General features: G+C 35.8%; 1 protein-coding gene across 1 annotated transcript in view; it reads left to right on the top strand.

Annotated features, from left to right (window-relative positions):
- Positions 1 to 22,303, top strand: part of RSRC1 (arginine and serine rich coiled-coil 1) — a 451,481-nt gene that overhangs the window by 423,421 nt on the left and 5,757 nt on the right. The window contains exon 9 of the mRNA XM_067737138.1: positions 20,635 to 20,741. Within this exon, the coding sequence (XP_067593239.1) occupies positions 20,635 to 20,741 (107 nt within the window). The remainder of the gene's footprint in view (positions 1 to 20,634; positions 20,742 to 22,303) is intronic.

A 22,303-nucleotide genomic window follows, 5' to 3' on the forward strand; every position in this document is an offset into this window, starting at 1 on the left:
TTGTAATATACTGTTTTATTTATGACTTTATATAGCTACCACAGCACTTTTTTATATTGCAGTCTTTTGTCTTGTGGGATTCATACTGCTTATAATTTGTGGTCTTTCCACCCAATTGGAAACACCTCCCACCTAGGAGGTATTGTTCCTAGATTAGCCCTCTCAGTATAAACAGGACTCCAGCTCTCAGGTCGGCTTGCACCCTGGGATTAATTTCATCTGGTCCATTCACTCAGCCAGCTTACGTTGACTGAATCCCTCCTATGTTCTAAGTACTGTGTGGGGACATATATCTGGGCTCTTTTGTAGTATATCAGCTAGTGGGGGAGAAAACGTATAAAGCAATAATATAAGGAGAATAAAATAAATGCCATGTTGGGGGTTCAAAGAAATAATTAACGTTCATCAGTAGGGATTTGGGAAGGCTTCATAGGGAGTGGCATTTGAGCCAAATTTTGCAAAAGTAAAATTCACTTTGTGAAGACTAGGTGATAGACCTTCAAGACTGAGGGAAGAACTTGAAAAGAAGTATTGCATGCTATAGAAGCTTGTAGGAATCAGACTTTTATAGGTCAAGGAAGGATTTCTGGAGAAGGTAAATTCCGAGCTGAGAGTTAAAGAACAAATAAGATGAAAGGGGGAAAGGATAGAGGTGTTCCAGGTAGAGGACACAGCGTTTGCAAAACCTAGAAACAAGAAAACATGGTTTCTCAAATAGTTGAGAACAGAATGAAACTTAGCATGGCCAAAACAAAGTGATGCATGTAGGGAAATGGTGTGCTCCAGGTATGGAGGCCTTATCATGCAGAGATTTACAAAGAAAAACCCTCCAGAAATTCGTTAGGGCAAGAGGTTTACCTACAGAGCATATTTTTTTTAGGTGATACTACGAATGTCTGTTGTTCTAAAGCAGACATTTTGTGGTCTTGAAAGTCCATAAAAGAGTAATGTTGCTTGTTGAAAGTAGATGTCCTTTTTTGTATATAAAATAAAATGTGACACTTCTTGCTTTGTAGCAGGATTAGGATTGTTCTCTATCTAGGAAAGAAAGTTGTGGGGGGAGGGAGATTTCAAGAATGCTGAGTTTCTAAATTTTAACCAAAAACTTGTGATAAGAATTCTTATAATATCTCAGTTTTTAATCCAGGACATTAAGGATTGGTTTTTTGTTTGTTTTTTAATACGAGTCTTTCAGTGAGGAGTATTAAATTGGTTTGGACTTTATGTCTGAGATGTTTCGCCAACTTTAAAACTCTGATAACCGGGCTTCCCTGGTGGCGCAGTGGTTGAGAGTCCGCCTGCCGATGCAGGGGGCGCGGGTTTGTGCCCTGGTCCGGGAGGATCCAGCATGCTGCGGAGCGGCTGGGCCTGTGAGCCATGGCCACTGGGCCTGCGCGTCCGGAGCCTGTGCTCCGCGGCGGGAGAGGCCACAGCGGTGGGAGGCCCGCGTACCGCAAAAACAAAAACAAAAACAAAACCCTGATAACCAAGCTATACATGACCCAACCATCTGACACCCTTTCATAAGGTCAAAAATCTTTTCTTTCTCTTCCCATCCTATTTATTTTCCTTCTCCTCTCTTTCTCCTCTTTTTCTTTTTATTTCTCCTTCCTGTTTTTCCATGCCTTTTTTGTTTGTCTTTGTCACATTTGCCCCCTCACCCTCTCTTTTTCTGTATCTGTTTCTCTCCACCACTCACTTTTCTTCCTCAGCTCTCTACAACATATAGCTAAGGTCTGTGTTATATTTGTTATACTGAATAAATGTCATTTTGTTTCCCTCTTCATTTAAAATACATATAAATGGGATATTTTACATTTCTCTTCAAATATGTTCTGTTTTCATATATGTAAATATATATGATTTGCTTACTTATATATTGTATTTTTTTCCCACTATGGATCAGTGACATTTAACTGAAAAAGATTAATCTTTCCTCATTGACTATACACAACAGGCCAGAAGGAAGCTGTTAGGGGTCATCTTCAGTTGCTACCAGTGTCTGCAGCTGCTTGTAGCACAGGTTTGGTTAGAATATTTCCCTGGGGTCCCTATGACATAAAAGATATGAAATTAATCTGGGAAGGCTTCATGGAGGAAGCCTTCCCAGATTAATTCCATTCTCGATGGAATTCTTTGAAGCACAAATTTTTTTCATTTTGATGAAGCATTGTTTATCTACTTTATTTTATGTTGCTTATGCTTTTGGTGTCATGTCTAAAACGACTTTGCCTACCCCAAGGTCTCAAAGGTTTACTACTATATTTTCTTCTAAGACTTTTATAGTTTTAGGTCTAACATTCTCTGTGATCCATTTGGAGTTCATTTTTGTGTACGGTGTGAGGAAAGGGTTCAACTTTCTTCTTTTGCATGTGGGTATCCAGTTGTCCCAGCCCCATTTGTTAATCTATTCACTTTTAAACTATTTTTGTTAAGGATGAAATACATTCAGAAGTATTTATAGCATATATGAAAGTACAAAAATAACAATAATACAGACACCTGCACTCATCTCCCAACTTGAGATGCAAACAATGAAAACCCCTTCTGCAGTGTTCTCAAATCTTACCTGTCCTGAATTCTGTGCTTGTTATTCTCTTGTTTCTCTGTATGGTTTCACCACATTTGTGTGTATTCCCAATAATGTAACATTTAGTTTACGTTACGCTTTTTAACGTTTTATAAGTGAAAAAACAGTGTATGATTTTTTTATGACTTGCTTTCTTTTTCTGTTCAACATTATGATATACATCCATAGTAATGCCTATAGTTGTGGTTTATTCATTTCACGGTTGTAAACTATTCTATTTTCTGAATATATCAAAATTTATTCATTCTCCTCTTGATGGACACTCGGGTTGTTTCAGATTTTTTGCTATTACAAACATTGATGATGTAAACATTCTAGTACCCCTCTCCTGGTGCACATATTGCAGAAATTTCTCTAGGGTATATATGCCTAGGAATATAATTGCTGAGATATAAGGAAGACATGTCTTCCACTCTACCAGAGAGTGCCAAATTGTTTGCAAAGTGGTTGGTGCCAGTCTTTACTCACACAAGTATTTCATAACATTTCTGATCGCTTCACATCCTGGCCATACTTGATATTTCCAATCTTTCTCATTGTTGCCAATGTGTGGTTTTATTGTCACAATGTGGTTACTATAAAATGGCATCTGATCTTGGTGTGAATGAACATTTCCAATATTACTAATGGAGTTGAGTATTATCTTCTCATGTGTTTATTGGTTTGGTGTTTCTTCATCTGTGACATGCTTATTCAAGCTTTTAATGCCTTTTTCTATTGGTTTTATCTTTTACTAATTCTTGGTCAATTAATCTATGTTGCAGATATCTTCTCTCTCAATAGATCTTAATTTTTATATATTCGAACTTACCAGTCCTTTCTTTTATGTTTTGTATTTTTTTATGCCCTGTTTCAGAAATTCTTCCTTAATTCAAGGACATAAGCATATTCTCCTACATATTCTTCTAAAAATTTTATCTTTCATGGTTAAATCTTTAAGTCACCTGGAGCTGATTTTTGTATATGGTGCACTATAGGGATCCATTTTTTTTTTTCGTATAAGTAACTGTTTATCCCAATATCATTTATTCAGTACTCCTTTCTCCCTACTAAACTGCAATGCCAGCTCCTTCATCAACCAGGTTTCCCAATATGTGTAGACTATTTCTGTCCTCTCTGTCCTATTGTATTGGTCAATTTTATTTATCCCTGTACTAATATAGCATGTATTAGTTAGTTACTAGCTTTATAATAAGTCTTGACATCTGATAAGACATCACCAACCTCATTTTTCTTCTAAGTGAATATTTTGGTTATTTTTAATCTTTGCTTTTCTGAATAAATTTGAGAATTTTTTGAGATTCACTAAATAGAAGAGTAAATAGACAGACTGACCAATTGATATCCTGGGATTTTTACTGAAATTACATTGACTCTGTAGATTGATTTGGTAAGAAATGATATCTTTATGATATTGTGTCTTCTTATCCTTTAACATGGTATAGCTCTTCATACTTACGTAGGTCTTCTTTAGTGTCTGTTAATAAACTTTTACAATTTTCTTACTAACGAACTAGCACATAATTTGTTGGATTTATTTGTAGATGAGTTACATTTTTCTGCTATTAAAATATTATTTTTTAATTATATTTTCTTCTCATGGCTGATATATACAAATGCAGTTGACTTAAATATTGATTTGGTACCTAACTAATAAATTATCTGTAGATACTTTTGGGGTTTCTATATAGACAATAATATTATCTAATAATAGTGACTTTTTTGTTTCTTCCTTTCCATTTGTTATATCATGTGATTCTTTTTAAAATCTTACTGCACTGACTAGGACCACCAATACCTAATAGAAGTGGTGATAGCTAGCTAGCATCATTATCCTGTTTGTGGGCATAAAAATATTCTTTTTACAAATACCATATGCTAATGCATATATATGGAATCTAAAAAAACAGTACTTATGAACCTAGTGGCAGGGCAGGAATAAAGACGCAGACATAGAGAACGGACTTGAGGACACAGCGGGGGAAGGAGAAACTGGGACGAAGTGAGAGAGTATCATTGCCATGTATACACTACCAAATGTAAAATGGATGGCTAGCGGGAAGCTGCTGCATAGCAAAGGGAGATCAGCTTGATGCTTTGTGAAGATCTAGAGGGGTAGGATAGGGAAGGTGGGAGGGAGGCTCAAGAGGGCGGGGTATGGGGATATATGTATATGTATAGCTGATTCACTTTGTTGTACAGCAGAAACTAACACAACACTGTAAAGCAATTATACTCCAATAAAGATATAAAAAAAGATTTTTTAATAAAAATAAATTAATTAAAATTTTTAAAATATATATTCTTTTTAAACATTATACCATTAAGTGTATTTGCCTTACCTTTTTCATTTTGGTTTAGTTTGTGGGACAGGGGTACATTCTCTTTTTAGGTCAGAGATGTTTCCTTCCTTTCCTAGTTTGTTTTTAATCTCAAATAAATGTTGCACTTTGTCAAAGAATTTAGGTTTTTAGTTTAGTTTTTCTCCTTTAATCAGACGATGTTATGAATTACATTAACATATCTTCTAAAGTTGAACCAAATCTACGGTCCTAGGACTCATCCAACATGATTTTGATGTATTATCTTTTTTTAACATTCCTTGATTTAATCTGTTCATATATTAATTTATACATATACATGTATATATATTTGTGTACAAATAGATGTGTGTGTATTTTCCCTCTTACCCTTTTTGCATCTGCATTCATGACCTGCTTCTACAGCTTCTCCATTTTTGTACTATTCTTGACTGTTTTTGATAGCACGTTTGTACTAGCCTATAAAATGAGTTAGGAAGTCAGTTTGTATAACATCAGAATTATCTTTTCCTTGAAGTTTTGGTAGAATTTTTATGTAAAACCTTCTGAACCTAGTGTTTATAAAAAAATTTTCACAAATGATTCAATTTCTCTATGAGTAGAGGACTTACTAAGACTATAAACTTCTTTTTGGTCTTTGTGGATTCCTTACTTCATGTGATCTCAGCCATACCTTTAATTTAATTTTTTTAAAAATACTTTATCTAGCATTATTTGTTCTTGTGTTCAGCATAGGTATCATTTAGAGAATATTATCCTCCATATTCTAGGAAACAGAAATCTTCATTTAAGTGTCGCTCCTCTTCAGTGTGACTTACCACGTCACTCCATTAAAACTGCTTTTTTCAAAATCACCAATAATACTGTCTAATTTGCCAAATCTAGTGGAATTTTTCTTATCACATTCAACCTTGCAGCAGCATTCAATGCAACTCACCACACTTCTTCTTGAAACATCCCTTTTTTCACTTAAAATACGGCATGATACTTACCTGATTTTGCTGCCAGCCCTGGCCAGCCCTTCCTTCTACCCAGTCTGCAAGTGTTTGTATTCACTAGAACTCAGTTCTTTTCTATCTCTTTTCTCCTTGAGTGAATTTATCATTTTCCACTGGAGTAAATGCCTTGTATATCCTTATTACTTCAAAGTTTATATCTTCAGCCCAGACTTTCTCTTTTGAACTCCAGACTTAGAGACTTTCTTTTTAAAACCTACAAGCATCTCAAAGTCATCATCTTTAAAACTGAACTCTTAATTCCACGCCCAAGTCTTCTTTGTCTTAGTAAATAGCACTACTGTTTATCTAGTTACTTGATCCAGAAATTTGAAAATCAGCTTGATTCTTCTCTTTGCCTCACTCTGTACAAAATTAGTGTCTATTCTTTATTTAAAATATGTCCCCATCTTATGTCACCCCTGATCTGCGTAGTCATCATCTCTTGCCTAGATCCCTGTAACAGCCTCACAATTAACTGGTTTCTCTACACTCTCTTGATGTGCTAGAGAATGACCATTGGCTACTTTAGACTGAGTGCTATGGGAAGGCCTCCTTGAGCTGGCATTTAAACTAAATCTGAACAAAAAGCAACTTGCCATGCAAAGATCATTCTAGGTGGAGGGAACAGCTTCTCTAAAGATCCTAAGGGGGAAGCAAGTTTAGAATGCTTAAGAATGCCAATGTGGCTAGGACAAGCGTTAGAGATTTGGTTGAAGAGTTTAGCAGGGGGCTTCCCTGGTGGCGCAGTGGTTGAGAGTCCGCCTGCCGATGCAGGGGACACGGGTTCGTGCCCCGATCCGTGAAAATCCCACATGCCGCGGAGCAGCTGGGCCCGTGAGCCATGGCCGCTGAGCCTGCGCGTCCGGAGCCTGTGCTCCGCAACAGGAGGGGCCACAACAGTGAAAGGCCCGCGTACCAAAAAAAAAAAAAGAGAGAGTTTAGCAGGATCCAGATTACGTAGGATTTTGTCACTAAGAGTATGGAGTTTGAATTTTATTTTAAAAGAGACAGGAGCTAATGGAAAGGGATAGTTTAAATTTAGGGGGTAAGAGAGAAAAATCAAGGTCTGGAGTTTGGTAATGATGTTAGGACCTAAAAATTTGAGGGTCATAAGCATATAGATGGTATTTAGAGCTATGGGTCACCTAGAGAGAGAAAAAAAGATAGAGAAGAAAAATGGGCCCAGTCTGAGCACTGGGGCACCCTAACATTTAGAGGGGCCTGTATAGGAAAATGAGGAATTGTGACCAGTGGGGAGAAAGAAAACCTTGAGTGTAAGGTGTCATGGAACCCAAATAAAAAAGTTTCAAGAATAAGGGAGTTGTCACCTCTGTTGAGTAATGGGTCAGAAAAGAAATAGAAATAGAATTCTGCTCCTATAAAGGTCATCACTTAGTAGTTTCCAGGACAATGAAAAGCTAGCTTTTATGGGGCTTCCCTGGTGGCGCAGTGGATGCAGGGGACACGGGTTCGTGCCCAAGTCCGGGAAGATCCCACATGCTGCGGAGCGGCTAGGCCCGTGAGCCATGGGCGCTGGGCCTGCGCGTCCGGAGCCTGTGCTCCACAACGGGAGAGGCCACAACAGTGAGAGGCCCGCGTACCGCAAAGGAAAAAAAAAAAAAACAGCTAGCTTTTAAGTACTCTGTAGAAATTCTTGAGAGCAATAAATAAGTATCTACCATTTTCCAAAGCGAGAGAGGGAGTCTTCAAGGAGCTTCCCTCCCCAATAAAGGAATGCCACATTCTTTAGCAATAGTAACCTGTGTTCAGCTCATCATTCAACAAATACCTGCTAGAGTTTTTGTGAATGCTTAGTATGACCCCAACACTTTTCTTGTTAGACTTTCAAACATCATTCACGCTCTTTGGCACATTGCTACTTTATAGCAAAATTTCAGTATGGTTGATAACCTTTTGGACCAGATCCGATTCTCTTAGAGCTTAAAGCTTTGCAGTATCTCTGACTGGACAGTCACAGAGAAATAAATATATTCTCCCTCGCAGTCAGCATATGAAGGAACAAGTAAACTTGTTTTACAAGGAACCTTCCAGTCAGTCATCACTTCTGAACAAAGACTTTTTGCCGTGAGTAATTATCATTTAAGGTAGTAACTGGCTTTACGAATGTGTTTACTAAACAAAATTTTTAGAAAGACAGCAGGGAGACATTGAAATTTATCTTTTAAATCCATTTTCTGCCTATTTCAGTAAAATGGCTTTCTGATGTGTTAGACAGTAATTGCTTCCGGGTACTTGTTTTACTGTCTGGCTAATCACTGTCTCATTGCTTCTGGATTATTGACCTCCTATATCCATCTGGCTGCCAGGATCAAGCCCTGAGTCAGCCTGTAAAAACTCTTCTTGAAATGTTTTAAATTAATTGTGGATTTGCAGTGGTTTCATTTTCAAAGGTTTATTTTTAGTGCTGATATTATGATATCCATTTTGTGATTATTAAGTGAATTCAAGCAGGCCTGGAAGTGTTTATGTGTGTATGTATTTGTGTGTATATATAAAATTTATATTTTATTTTTATTTATTTATTTTTAACATCTCTATTGGAGTATAATTGCTTTATAATGGTGTGTTAGTTTCTGCTTTGTAACAAAGTGAATCAGCTATATATATACATGTATCCCCATATCTCCTCCCTCTTGCATCTCCCTCCCACCCTCCCTATCCCACCCCTCTAGGTGGTCACAAAGCACCGAACTGATCTCCCTGTGCTATGTGGCTGCTTCCCACTAGCTATCTGTTTTACATTTGGTAGTGTATATATGTCCATGCCACGCTCTCACTTTGTCCCAGCTTGCCCTTCCCCCTCCCGGTGTCCTCAGGTTCATTCTGTACATCTGCATCTTTATTCCTGTCCTGCCCCTAGGTTCTTCAGAACCATTTTTTCTTTTTATTTTTAGATTCTACATATATGTGTTAGCATACGGTATTTGTTTTTCTCTTTCTGACTTAACTTCACTCTGTATGACAGACTCTAGGTCCATCCACCTCACTACAAATAACTCAATTTCGTTTCTTTTTATGGCTGAGTAATATTCCATTGTATATATGTGCCACATCTTCTTTATCCATTCATCTGTCAGTGGACACTTAGGTTGCTTCCATGCCCTGGCTATTGTAAATAGAGCTGCAGTGAACATTGTGGTACATGACTGTTTTTGAATTATGGTTTTCTCAGGGTATATGCCCAGGAGTGGGATTGCTGGGTCGTATGGTAGTTCTATTTTTAGTTTTTTAAGGAACCTCCATACTGCTCTCCATAGTGGCTGTATCAATTTACATTCCCACCCACAACGCAAGAGGGTCCCCTTTTCTCCACACCCTCTCCAGCATTTATTGTTTGTAGATTTTTTGATGATGGCCATTCTGACTGGTGTGAGGTGACACCTCATTGTAGTTTTGATTTGCATTTCTCTAATGATTAGTGATGTTGAGCATCCTTTCATGTGTTTGTTGGCAATCTGTATATCTTCTTTGGAGAAATGTCTATTTAGGTCTCTGCCCATTTTTGGATTGGATTATTTGTTTTTTTGATATTGAGCTGCATGTGCTGCTTGTATATTTTGGGGATTAATCCTTTGTCAGTTGCTTTGTTTGCAAATATTTTCTCCCGTTCTTCCCAGTAAGTTTTATTTCATTAATCTTTATGCCACATATGCACCCTTTCTCTAGGTAGTGGGTGACCAGAACGTTAACAACTTGAGAACAAAGGCAAAAGCATTACTGGGGTTATACAAAGAAGAGAGTTGCAGATTTTTTTTTTAGCTCCTCTGCACCTAGGAGTGAGCATAACCAATGCTTTTGGGGGACTATAGGAGGGTATATCTTTCCACTTTCTCTCGGATGGAGGACTGAGTGGATACACTGTCTCTGGCTTCAGTATTCATTTGTGGAAAATTTGTCTTATTTTACTGTCATCCTCTGATAAACTGATGCATTCACTTTGCAAAATAAAAGACTATGGAGTTATTATATGCACTTATAAACACACTTTTGGGTAAATGGTTCTTCTGATCTTCCATTACTCTTCATTTTCGTCTCATTAATTTTCAGGTTTCAACACAAGTTTTTTAAAATAAGGATTTAAACATAAAACAGTAACCCTAGATAAAGAACTAAGGGATTTTGATATTTTGTAGATATTCTTTCTGTTTTTAGTAGTTTTTTGACCCTTACAAGTGTGTATATTAGTCACTATTAATATTCTTATTTTCTCTAATTTGTTATAAAAACATTACTTTACTACAATGATGCAGTACTTTTTAATCATGAGAAACTGTAAGAATATCTTTATATTAAACCCAAAATACAGAATGAATATGAGATCTTATTTTTATATTAACGTCTATATTTTGTAATGTATGTGGTATGTGTGTGTATTTATTTACTTTAGGTACATTTTACATTTATATGTTCACACAGATTTTATATAGAGACATTAAAAAAAAAACAGGCATAGCATTTGGGTGTTCATGGATGTTCGTTATATACATATATATATGTATGTATGTATATATATGTGTATACACACACACACACATATATATATATGTTATTGGGGATGCAAAGATATAAAAGATAGAAGAACCTAGTAATTGCCTTTAAGATCAGAGTACAAAGCATTAGTTTGGATTTTACAAGGCCAGCCAGCAACAAAAGAGCAGTAATTTATGAGCTCAGCGTAAAAGAATAGCATAATTGCATTAAAAATTAATGCTAATGAACACTAAAATGGGGAAGGTGGTTATGATGAAAGTTTGTATTCATCTTCTCTGGTTTGAATGATGGCTAGTGGCTTGATTAATGGCTTAATTTCTATCAATTAGCGGGGAAAAATCTCCTGTGAGACAAGGGTAAATTGAGCATTGAATTACATATCTTGCTTTTGTGTGCTAAGAAAAAAGAGCTGCGTGTCTCTGATATTAGCCACAGTGACAAATGTGGTGTGCCCTGCGATGTCTGCATTAGCTCTCCTGACAGGCGAGTTGTGTGTGGTTATGGGGTGTTTGGAGATGGCTGGCAGACAGCATTCACTTCAAGTTCCTTAGAAATATACAACTCTTCCATCTACAGAATTTTAATTAAAGAGTCAATAAGAATTCTGGAATTAAAATGGATAACAGATAGCAACTTCAGAGTCTGTATTCTCTGTTAATCCAGTATACTTCAAATTATATTCCTTTCTTCTATCCTATTAAAATAAGAAAACTTCCAGTATCTTTAGCTTTGTTGGAATTATTACTTACCACTATTGAAAGTGGATTTGACTACCCATGTTTATTACATTTGAGAGAAGCATAAGGCAATAGTCTATGTAGTTCGTCTGCATAGTGGTTGTTTGTTTAGCCAAATTCTCAGAAACCATTCTAGTTTTTTGTAGCAACAATTGATGCACAATAAATAAGAACAGCTCTAAAGTAGTAATTTACCATTCAGGTTGTCTTCAGGCTTAAATGAAAGAATGATAGGTTTTCTAAAAACTTTATTTCTTTTATTCATTAATAAAGGTTTTCAGAATGTGACATATATAATTCTTTAAAAATTTAATCGAGTATGAAAGATTCCAAAAATATACATCTGTAATCTAGCTCAAGGTAACGCCAGAAAACCAAGACAATATATATGGCATCTCCTCCAGAAATAAAGCCACGTTGTATTTTACTGAATGTATAAGCATTAAAATGCAGAATAAGAACAATACCAAGAACATTTATTATTCTAGTAAATGGGTAAAAAGGAAGAAAAATACATGTTTCTTGGCAGGAGTGGGTAAAGAATTTATTTGACTAGGAAATAATGACTGGATCACAATTCAGGGATTGGATCCCATTTCTTCCACCAACTAGCCCAGTGACCTTGGCCAAGTTACTTAGCCTCAGTTTCTCATCTGTACAATGAAAATAATAATAGTACTATCTCTTATGGTTATGACAGTTAAAAGAGGTAATCCATGTGAAGTGCTTAGCACTCAGTGCCATAAATGTAAGATTCTGTTACTGCCGTGATTACCGCTTCTGCTACCATAACAGCTCATCTGGCCTTTTTAACAACCATTTAAAAGAAAAATTAGCCTCTATGAGCTTCCTCACTAGAAAGGCATCCCAGATATTGATGATCAAATATACGTCTGTTTTAAAACATGATTTCTACCACATGACTACCATTTTAGGGAGTGTGTGGTTGTAGGCATCCATTAGGATTCTATATGGCCAGAAATTGAGGTTTATATACCAACTTTTTAGCCAACTTCCGTGTCTCAGTACAATTACTAAATCAGCCCTCTAGTCCTGTTACTAGTAATAGCTCTCAGTTACTAAGTGTTCTTAATGCTTCCTCAGCCCTGTGCTGAACACAAGTGTCATCTCCCAGATTTTCATGACTTGTTCCTTCACCTGATTCTTCTTTCTGCTGAAATCACCACGTCAGGAGTTCTTTCCTGGTTACCCCATCTGAGATAGCCCCCCTTTCTCCTTTGTAGCCCTCTACCCTGCTCTATTTTCCTTGATATTATATTGTTTATTTACATGTTTATTATTCGCTTCTTCCATTGAAACATAAGCTCCATGAGGGAAGAAAGAAACTCTTGTCTCTAAACCCTGGTATGCAGAACAATGCCTGAGTGTGCTCAAATATTTGGAAGTAGGAAAGGAGAGAGAAAGGGAAGGAAGAAAGGAGGGAGGCAACCTCTCAACCATCCTATGATGTTTCATCTATTATCCCCATGCCACAGAGGAGAGAACTGAGACCACCACAATGCACTTGCCCAAGGTCACAAAGCTACTAAGTAGAAGAGACTGTTCAATCCAGATAGTCTGAACCCAGAGCTGTTAAAACTAACCACTTAGAGACATTTAATTTCTTAAAGTTACAAAACCTTTTATAATTTGACATTTCTCCCCCATAATGTTTTTTTAATGGTTATTTTAATGCCCCTTAATTTTTAAGTTTTCAACAAATGTTTATTGACTGCTTACTAAATAATAGAGTATGCTATACTAACTCCTGGAGTTGACACAGAAGGGTATGTCCCCTCTGCCTGGGGAAATGAAGCTTTTGCTCATGAAGAAATTAATATCAGTGGGAGTTAACATATGCTGAGAGCCAAATGAATTATAGAAGAGGCCCCTTTTCTCAGAGGTGGCAAGGGAAGTGACAGGGAGGATTCAGAAAAGGTAAGAGCATTCTAGGTGAGAGGAACTAAATGAGGTGGAATTTGTGTGGATTTTCAGTATGGATTTTGTTTTTCATAAAACCTAGTCTGATGCTCAATTCACTTGCACTTATTAAAATGTTTATCAGAAATTCTTCACTGGTTCAGTCACATTAAATTTATTCTTATTACTTAATTTGACATGGAAAGCAGTTTGTTATGAGTCTGTCTTGGACCCCATCCAAGGGGGGTTGTTATTAGAGACACTCCAGGAGCCTCACTGACATATATAACTTGGTACTGTATCATAAGCTTCCAGAAGGCTGATAGACAAGCCACATTCTACTTAAGAAGTTTTCTCATCTTTCACGTTATTTCTGGATATCAGTTCTGGAAATTGGTGCCCAGGGATATGAGATTTATGAACAACCTTAAAATGTTACGGTTGGATGGCTTTCTAATATATGTTTTATATGTTTTAATGAAAGAAACTTATTTAAAATACACTGTTTTGAACTGTTTTGAAGGGAAAGCAGTGGCTATATTTCATTAAAATTTGTGTTCATGAGGAGTTGCTTTAACTTTAGAATTCCAAGTGAGCTTTATGGTATGTTTTATTTGTCTACAGATTTTATTGAACAGCCATCTCCATTTACTTATTTATTGAATAGCCAGTTTGTTATTGTTTGCTTTTTTCTTTTGTTCTTGCAAAGCACTTGAAAGTGCTTTATTTTTCAAAGACTTTTTCAGTGTCTATATTGTACCATAAAAGGAAATTTTGCAGATATTTCCATTCTTGACTAAAATTTGAATCCATTTAAACTGAAAATAAGATCTTCTCTTGTATTATTCATGTATTTGTAGCAGTAGTATTAGTATATAAATTTTTTTTCCCCTTGGGAGAGAAAAGTAGCATAAGTAACTCAATAACTATGAAACCAACCAACCCAAACTCTTTGTAATATAAAATGCATTTTAACTTTGGGGAAATTCATAAATTATTAATATTCAAAAGTAGTCATTTGGAGATGAGATTTTAATGTGTAAGGTACCTTTCATGAAACTCATGTCGCTTAGCCCATTACATTTTGGGTAATAGTGCCATCTGCTGTTCTCTGCCTAGCATTGCTGCCAGTTTAGAGAGGTTGGCTTGTTGGTAATCTGCAAATGGTGTACATATTTAAATTTTGCCTTTTCAAATAAAAGGTTTATACTGGACCTTGTCATCTTTATCTATCTTATCTTAAATTTGTGTACCTTTTTATAACACAGAAAATTCTGTAGATGTGTCATGTGAAATTGTCAAATATAACTCAAAGTAGCAGGTGAACCTAATTTTTATAACATCAACAGTAACTAATAAAATATTTGATTTTAATTTTTAATCACAAAAAGAACAAAATAATTATCCATGCAGTGAGTTATTGACTTTTTTAGTCTGTAGTGACTTAGCATTCTGACTCCATTATTTTCTCTTTTATTATGAAATATGAAATATTCTACGGACATCTTGCAAGCAACCTATGGAAGTCATTTTGTTTACCAATAATGTGTTTATCAAAAAGCATCAAGTGCAAATAGATATGTTTACTTCATGTTTACCATGTTAATGTTTAGAAACATACTGTAATTTTTTTAAAAATTAATTTATTTAATTTTGGCTGCGCATGGGCTTTCCCTAGTTGCGGTGAGCAGGGGCCACTCTTCGTTGCAGTGCATGGGCTTCTCATTGTGGTGCATGGGCTTCTCATTGTGGTGTCTTCCCCTTTTGCGGAGCATGGGCTCCAGGTGTGCGGGCTTCAGTAGTTGTGGCTCTCGAGCACAGGCTCAGTAGTTGTGGTGCACGGGCTTAGTTGCTCCACGGCATGTGGGATCCTCCTAGACCAGGTCTCGAACCCGTGTGCCCTGCACTAGCAGGCGGATTCCTAACCACTGCACCACCAGGGAAGCCCCAGAAACATCCTGTAATTTTTATTCTCCCAGTAACTTTATCACTTGTTTTCATTTTTAACCTCATGGCTGATGAATACAGGATACTTTGTATGCTAGGCATTCATGCCAAGCGTATAAACAATAACTAGGGGACTTCCCTGTTGGCACAGTGGTTAAGACTCTGCGCTCCCAATGCAGGGGGCCTGGTTTGATCCCTGGTCAGGGAACTAGATCCCACATGCATGCCGCAACTAAGAGTTCACATACCACAACTGAGGAGCCCACATGCCACAACTAAGGAGCCAGCAAGCCCCAACTAAGAAGTCTGCCTGCCACAAATAAGACCAGACGCAACCAAATAAATAAATAAATGTTTAAAATATATATATATATATATATAAACAATAACTAGTTTTAATTCACATTCTTCCCAGTCTTAAAATTGGTGCAGAATTTTTAAATGACAAATTGGCATGTTAAACTTAAGAGCCTGAATGTAAAACAGTTTACTATAGGGACTTCCCTGGTGGTCCAGTGGTGGTTAAGACTCTGCGCTCCCAATGCAGAGGGCCTGGGTTCAATCCCTGGTCAGGGAACTAGATCCCGCATGACGCAACTAAGAGCCTGCCTGCCACAACTAAAAGATCCCGCATGCCACAATGAAGATCCTGTACGCGGCAATGAAGATCCTGCGTGCCACAACGAAGACCAGGCGCAGCCAAACAAACAAACAAATAATAAATATTTTTAAAAATAAAAATAAAACAATTTACTATATATTATTGATGTGTTTTATTCTGCTTCCCAAAATGACAGGGTTATACTTAAGACATAGATTTGTGGACATTGATCTTAGAATTTTGTGTATGAAGCAGTTTAAAACATTTTTTATGCCTGTTTTCAGACAGCATGGAGCTGAGCTATTTATAAGACTAAAAATGAAATCTCCCATGCACCTTTCAAATTTTAATTTATAATCTACAAGCAATAAATGCTGGAGAGGGTGTGGAGAAAAGGGAACCCTCTTGCACTGTTGGTGGGAATGTAAATTGATACAGCCACTCTGGAGAACAGTATGGAGGATCCTTAAAAAACTAAAAATAGAACTACCATATGACCCAGCAATCCCACTACTGGGCATATACCCTGAGAAAACCATAATTCAAAAAGAGACATGTACTACAGTGTTCATTGCAGCACTATTTACAGTAGCCAGGACATGGAAGCAACCTAAGTGTCCATTGACAAATGAATGGATAAAGATGTGGCACATATATTCAATGAAATATTACTCAGCCATGAAAAGAAATGAAATTGAGTTATTTGTAGTGAGGTGGATAGACCTAGAGTCTGTCATACAGAGTGAAGTAAGTCAGAAAGAGAAAAACAAATACCACATGCTAACATACATATATGGAATCTAAAAAAAAGAAAAATGGTTCTGATGAACCTAGGGGCAGGACAGGAATAAAGACACAGACATAGAGAATGGACTTGAGGACACGGGGAGGGGGAAGGGTAAGCTGGGACGAAGTGAAAGAGTAGCATTGACATATATACACTACCAAATGTAAAATAGTTAGCTAGTGGGAAGCGGCCACATAGCACAAGGAGATCAATTCGGTGCTTTGTGACCACCTAGAGGGGTGGGATAGGGAGGGTGGGAGGGAGACGCAAGAGGGAGGGGATATGGGGATATATGTATACATATAGCTGATTCACTTTGTTATACAGCAGAAATTAACACAGCATTGTAAAGCAATTATACTCCAATAAAGATGTTAAAGAAATTTAATTTGTATATCACTCTCTTACTCTTTAATTTAAATATCACATTCTTTAATTTAAATATCACCAGTAAAATGGTTCCCACATTGAAAGGTAAAAGCTATTTTGGTTTATTTTCATATTGTAAGTCAAGCAGACAGGCTTTCCCCTATCTGCCCTGTCACTTTGTTAGTCCTGAAGTGATCTTTAAAGAAACACAAACATAATGTTCTGTTTTTCCTCTAATCTTTCTCCTTCCTTCCTTTACAGTTTCTCCAGTGCTATTTTGTTACATATACTGGCCCTTTGGCCAGCTTCTGTGATAACACTTTTATTTGTATTAGGAGCTGGTTGTATGCCCATATTTAAAGCTACAAACACTGCAAGCTTTAGACATCAAGTACTGTTTGTGAGCTCACCTCTGACATTTAATACTAATGATGTGCTTTGTAAATCCAAATGAGGGAATATGTTAGAGAAAAAATCCGAGGGGTCAAACAGTTGATACATATGAGAAATCATCCTGAAGTCAGAAATATTGTTTTTGGTTGGGAACTAATGATTGTGAAATAATTGTGAAACTAACACCTACACAAACAAATGTGTTTTCATGTTGACCAGTTAAAGTTGAATCACTTGGAATGGTATCCATTATGATTTTTCTCTGCTATATTAATGCCATTATACATGTAACTAGTAAAAATATTATCCTCTGGTACGGCACATGTTAATAAGTTAGCTGGGCAAAGAGTCTTCTCTCATTTCACATGCTCAGTTAGTACATTGCATAATTAAAAGGAGCTTTTATTCTAAAGCATGTGGAACTATTTGCTCTTCCATGACACTCTGACAGTGTTTGCTTTTTATATAGGAAAATATATTCTTCCAAAGATGTGAGTGTTGGCTGTGACAGCTGTTACTTCCAAACATTCCATGCAGGATTTCTCACCTGAGAAAAGACTGGTTACAGCTGTCAGGGACACATCTCAGAAGCACTGTCTTTCTCTTAAATAAACTGGAACTTGCATAAGACTATATGCTTATAATTTGTGATTGGCCAAAAATTGAAGCAGAGATTTTTCATAAAATGTTAATTTTTATTGAATGTGTTAGACCAGATTTCATACTGTCTATATCATTTAACCTTTTCAACTTAGTATGTAAAAATTACTTTGATGCAAATAACTCTACCTTGTTAAACCAGTTATTACAGTTTTTTTTTAATAAATTCAGTTATTATTCATACAGGCTAAAACCCTGGCATTTTTAGATGCCTTAGCTGAGTATTCAGTGGCTCCTAATTCAGGTGTGTGTTCGTTTCAGCTTAGACCAAGAGTTTAAACAGTAAGGTTGTGAACCATAATGTTGCATTTTTCTTGCCCAGCTAGCATGTGAGAAAAAAATACAAAAGTATGAAATGATACATGCCTGTGGCTATTTATTAAAGCACTAACTGTAAAAACAAAGGACTGGAAACAACTCAGATGACCATCAACAGGGCATTGGTAGGAAAAACTATCATAAAACCATAAAATAGGTTACTGTATAGCTGTAGCATAAAATGAGGAAGTCTCTATACTGGAAAACATAGTGTTAAAAGTGAGAGAAGTAATATACATAGGAATGTATAGTATGCTAATTTTGTGTAAGAAAGAAGAGAATATGTATACTTATATTTTCAGAAATAAGCAATGGAAAGATAAAAATCAAAAGCTAATGAAAAATGATTACCTATGGATTGGGGGAATGGGATAGGAAAGGAAACCTAGACTTCTCTGAATGATGTTGTTTTAATTTTGACTTTGAAAGCATGTAAGTGTTTTATGCAATTAAAAAACAAATATTAATTATGAAAACAGTAGAGCAAAACAAGATTTAAAAAAAAAAACTGAAACAAATGAACCTAACTATATATCAAGTTGGTAGCATAATCACATGGAGAATCATTTCAAGTGACTTTAGAGTATAGTGTTTTGACAATTCATCAGTGGAATAAATCCTAAGATCAAAAAGAGCCATAAAGAAATTTTAAACTATTAATTCATCTTGTTAATAGTAATATTTGTCTTATGATTTTGAAACTAATATATATTCAACTCACATATTAGGAAAAACAGCTAAGTACTTTTGATCACATCATTAAGGCCTAATATTCTTAGAATAAGAGAAAAGATATACAAATATAACTCACATTCGATTTTCTTTTCTAAAAGTATGTATTTCCTACCCCAACCACTGAAAAAGCTGAGAAGCGGTGATAATCCAGTAACAACAAACACCCCTACTGCTCAGGTTACTGTCTTTAAGTATCATTCCCCACTAAAAGGAATCCAGGCCCTTTGGAGAAATGGCTGATTTCAAGTCTGAGACAGGAACTGTACAGGATGAACCTGGGACATCTTATCACACTTTAACAAAAGAGATCATATCAAAAGGATGCAGGGACCAACATGAAGAGGCTCCCACTACCCAAAGGTAGAATCAAAATATGAAAATGACTATGATGGACTGAAGTACATTACATATATAAATATTCATGAGCTCATAATGGTCATCTTTGGACCAAAATTGATAAATTAAGGGAAAGAAATATTTATTCTGCCTTTTCCTCTAGACTGTATTTCACAGTTACAAAGTAGTCGATGAAGGAAGTTCTTCGAATCACAGCTAATAAATGCAGGACAAATAATAGAATTAGAAAAAAATGACCATTTTGCAATGTCTAATAAAATAATGGAGCTAAGCAACAAACATTGTCTGCTAAAACCATGAAGTGAAAGGTTGGTGGAGAACTAGGGTCAGGCTGACATCACCTGGGACACACTGATCAATCTTAACATCATTAGAAGTGGGAGAAGCACATCCTGATATGATGTAATAGGAATTACATAGCACCACCTGTGATGTATTCTTTACCAAAAGAAATTGAACCTGAATCTTATCCCTGTCTAGATCTAACTGCTGGTTTACACAAAGTATGAAGGACAGAAGAACATGTTAAATGACACCATAAGAATAAAATCAGCAAAATCCAGAATGTAGAAAATTGTAAAGGCTAAAATGATCCATTTTCTTCAATAAATAAATGACAATGAAAGGAAGGGATGGTGGACCCTATGTGATGAAAAGGAATTTAAGATACTTGTCGACTAAGTGTAATGTGTGGACCTTGTTTGGATCCTCTTTCAGACAAACCAACTGTAAAAAAAGCACTTGGACAATCAGTGAAAATTAAACATGGATTATATAAGATGATATTAAGGAATTATTACTGATAACGTTGGGTTTAAAGATGGTATTGTAGTTATGTTGCTAGTTTGTTTTGTTTTTTTAAGCCCTTATCTGAGATGCCTAAAAAAATATTTAGGGGTAACATGGCATTATGTCTGGGATTTACTTTTAAATACTCCAGGTCCACCCCCCAAAATTGAAGTGGGCATGGATAGATTAAATAAGAATAACAGAAAATTAATGATTACAGAAGCTGAGTGATGGGTGCAGATGGATTCATTGTGCTCTTATTCCTTTTTCCTTTTATGTATTTCCATAGTAAAATTGGAAAAAAAATGTAAAGTCCTCCTTCCAGATTAGCACAGATTAGCTTGGATCATTTTAGCAGTACCTTCTCGGCAATGTTTTAGGTTTTAGGTGAGAGTCTTAGTGGATAGGAATGTTATCTTTGTGGGTCTCCAGGGGGGGCAAAAAGTTTCTATTATAACTTAACCATAATGTCTTTTTTTTTTCCATCCAGTTAAATTTCATAAGTCATAAAATTACTTCATAGAAAGAACATTGCTTAGGTATAGTGTTGATAACAAGCTGACAAACCAGAATACACTGACATAATACCCTCTTTTTTAGACCAAGCCACCCTGGTAGAACAAGTAAAAAGAGTCAAAGAAATTGAAGCCATTGAAAGTGATTCTTTTGTTCAGCAAACATTCAGATCAAGTAAAGAAGTCAAAAAGGTAAGTTTTCATCAAGGCATTATGAATAAGCCTTTAGATTCCAACTAAAGGGATGCTTTATTAATGGATTTTACTTAAATGTAAGTGCTTCTTCTTCTAATAGTTGAAGTAAGGTGAGAGTGTATCAGCATGTTATTGAGAGAATGAATCAGTGAGAATCAGTTCAAGTTTAACTTGTTAAAAAAAAAACTGTGAAAATGTATCTGATGCCATTTTTATTTTAAAATTCACCAAGAAGGCAAAGTATAAGATGTCAACATACAGTTCTATAACAATAATACACATTTCATGAACGTACACAGTTTTCTTTTCAAATGTATACATCTACTTTTTGAATTGACATTGCTAGAGAAAAGTTAGAAAAGAACTTTAACAATAAAATTATTACCCAAATAGTAACATATATTTACACTCTTTGCCCATATGAGTATCACTTACTCAACTCTAATAAAAGGAGCTTTGATTGGCATTTTATTTCTGTTGAATATTTCATGTATTCTTTCAATCATTGTCAGGGCTGCTTTTTGGAATTTGTGTTCCTTTAGTTGGAAAAAGCTGTCTACTGTGAAATACATGTATTCTTCAATATCATACATCTAATGAAGACATGGTATAGCTATCACTTATTCAGAAATACTCTATATCTGTAGATATATTAATGACTGTATAGTATTCTACTGATGAATGTATCATAATTTTTTTTCTCTGATAGATATTTTAGTAGTTGTAAGTTTGGAGGTGTTGCATACATGTTTGTGAATATCCATTATTATCACCTTAGATAAAATTTTCAAAATGGAGTTGTTAAAGGTTAATATTGTTTATTTTCATACCTGTTCCCAAAGTCATTCACCCAAAATATTGTATCGATTCAAATTCCACCTCGAAATGCAGGGAGATGTCTGTCTCTCACACCCTGGTTAACACCAAGTCTTATCAGACTTTTTCATGTTTAATGACCTGATAGGTAAAAATTGACCTTTTGTTGTTCCATTAGCATTTCTTTTGTTATTAGTGAGAGGGACACCTTTTCAATTACCATATGTATTTTAAAATAATTCATTATGGGGACATGAATTGAGCATGTGCAGGATGCCAGGATGCACTAGACAGCCTTGGTTAATCCACGGTCCTTGCCCTGTTATTTTGCTGATTTCATTTGAATATTTTGTAGTTTGCCACCACAACTCCTGAAAAAAAGGAGCTGTGAAATGGACATTCACAAATATAGTTGCCCATTTTATTAAATATCTTACTCATACTTAATAAGAAGTCCTAAAAGAATTGTAATTTGTTTTGAAGTTTACTTGCATAGTATTTGTTTTCTGGAGTTCACCTTGACTTCCCAGTTCTCACTGCACACACTTAAGATAACCTAGCATTTTCTTTCTGTGGAAATATTTATTCCTCTATGTTAATACACTAGGTTTTCTTCTAAACAACTTTTTCCCATTTGGTATTAATTATTAATATAGTAAATTTATTTTTAATTCCATTCCTCTCCTCCAAGATACTAAGAGTTCTTCCAGTAACTAGTAAAATTGGCAGTGAGTAAGGAAATT

The sequence above is a fragment of the Pseudorca crassidens genome, chromosome 5, assembly GCF_039906515.1.
Source record: "Pseudorca crassidens isolate mPseCra1 chromosome 5, mPseCra1.hap1, whole genome shotgun sequence".
In the NCBI taxonomy this organism is placed as follows: Eukaryota; Metazoa; Chordata; class Mammalia; order Artiodactyla; family Delphinidae; genus Pseudorca; species Pseudorca crassidens.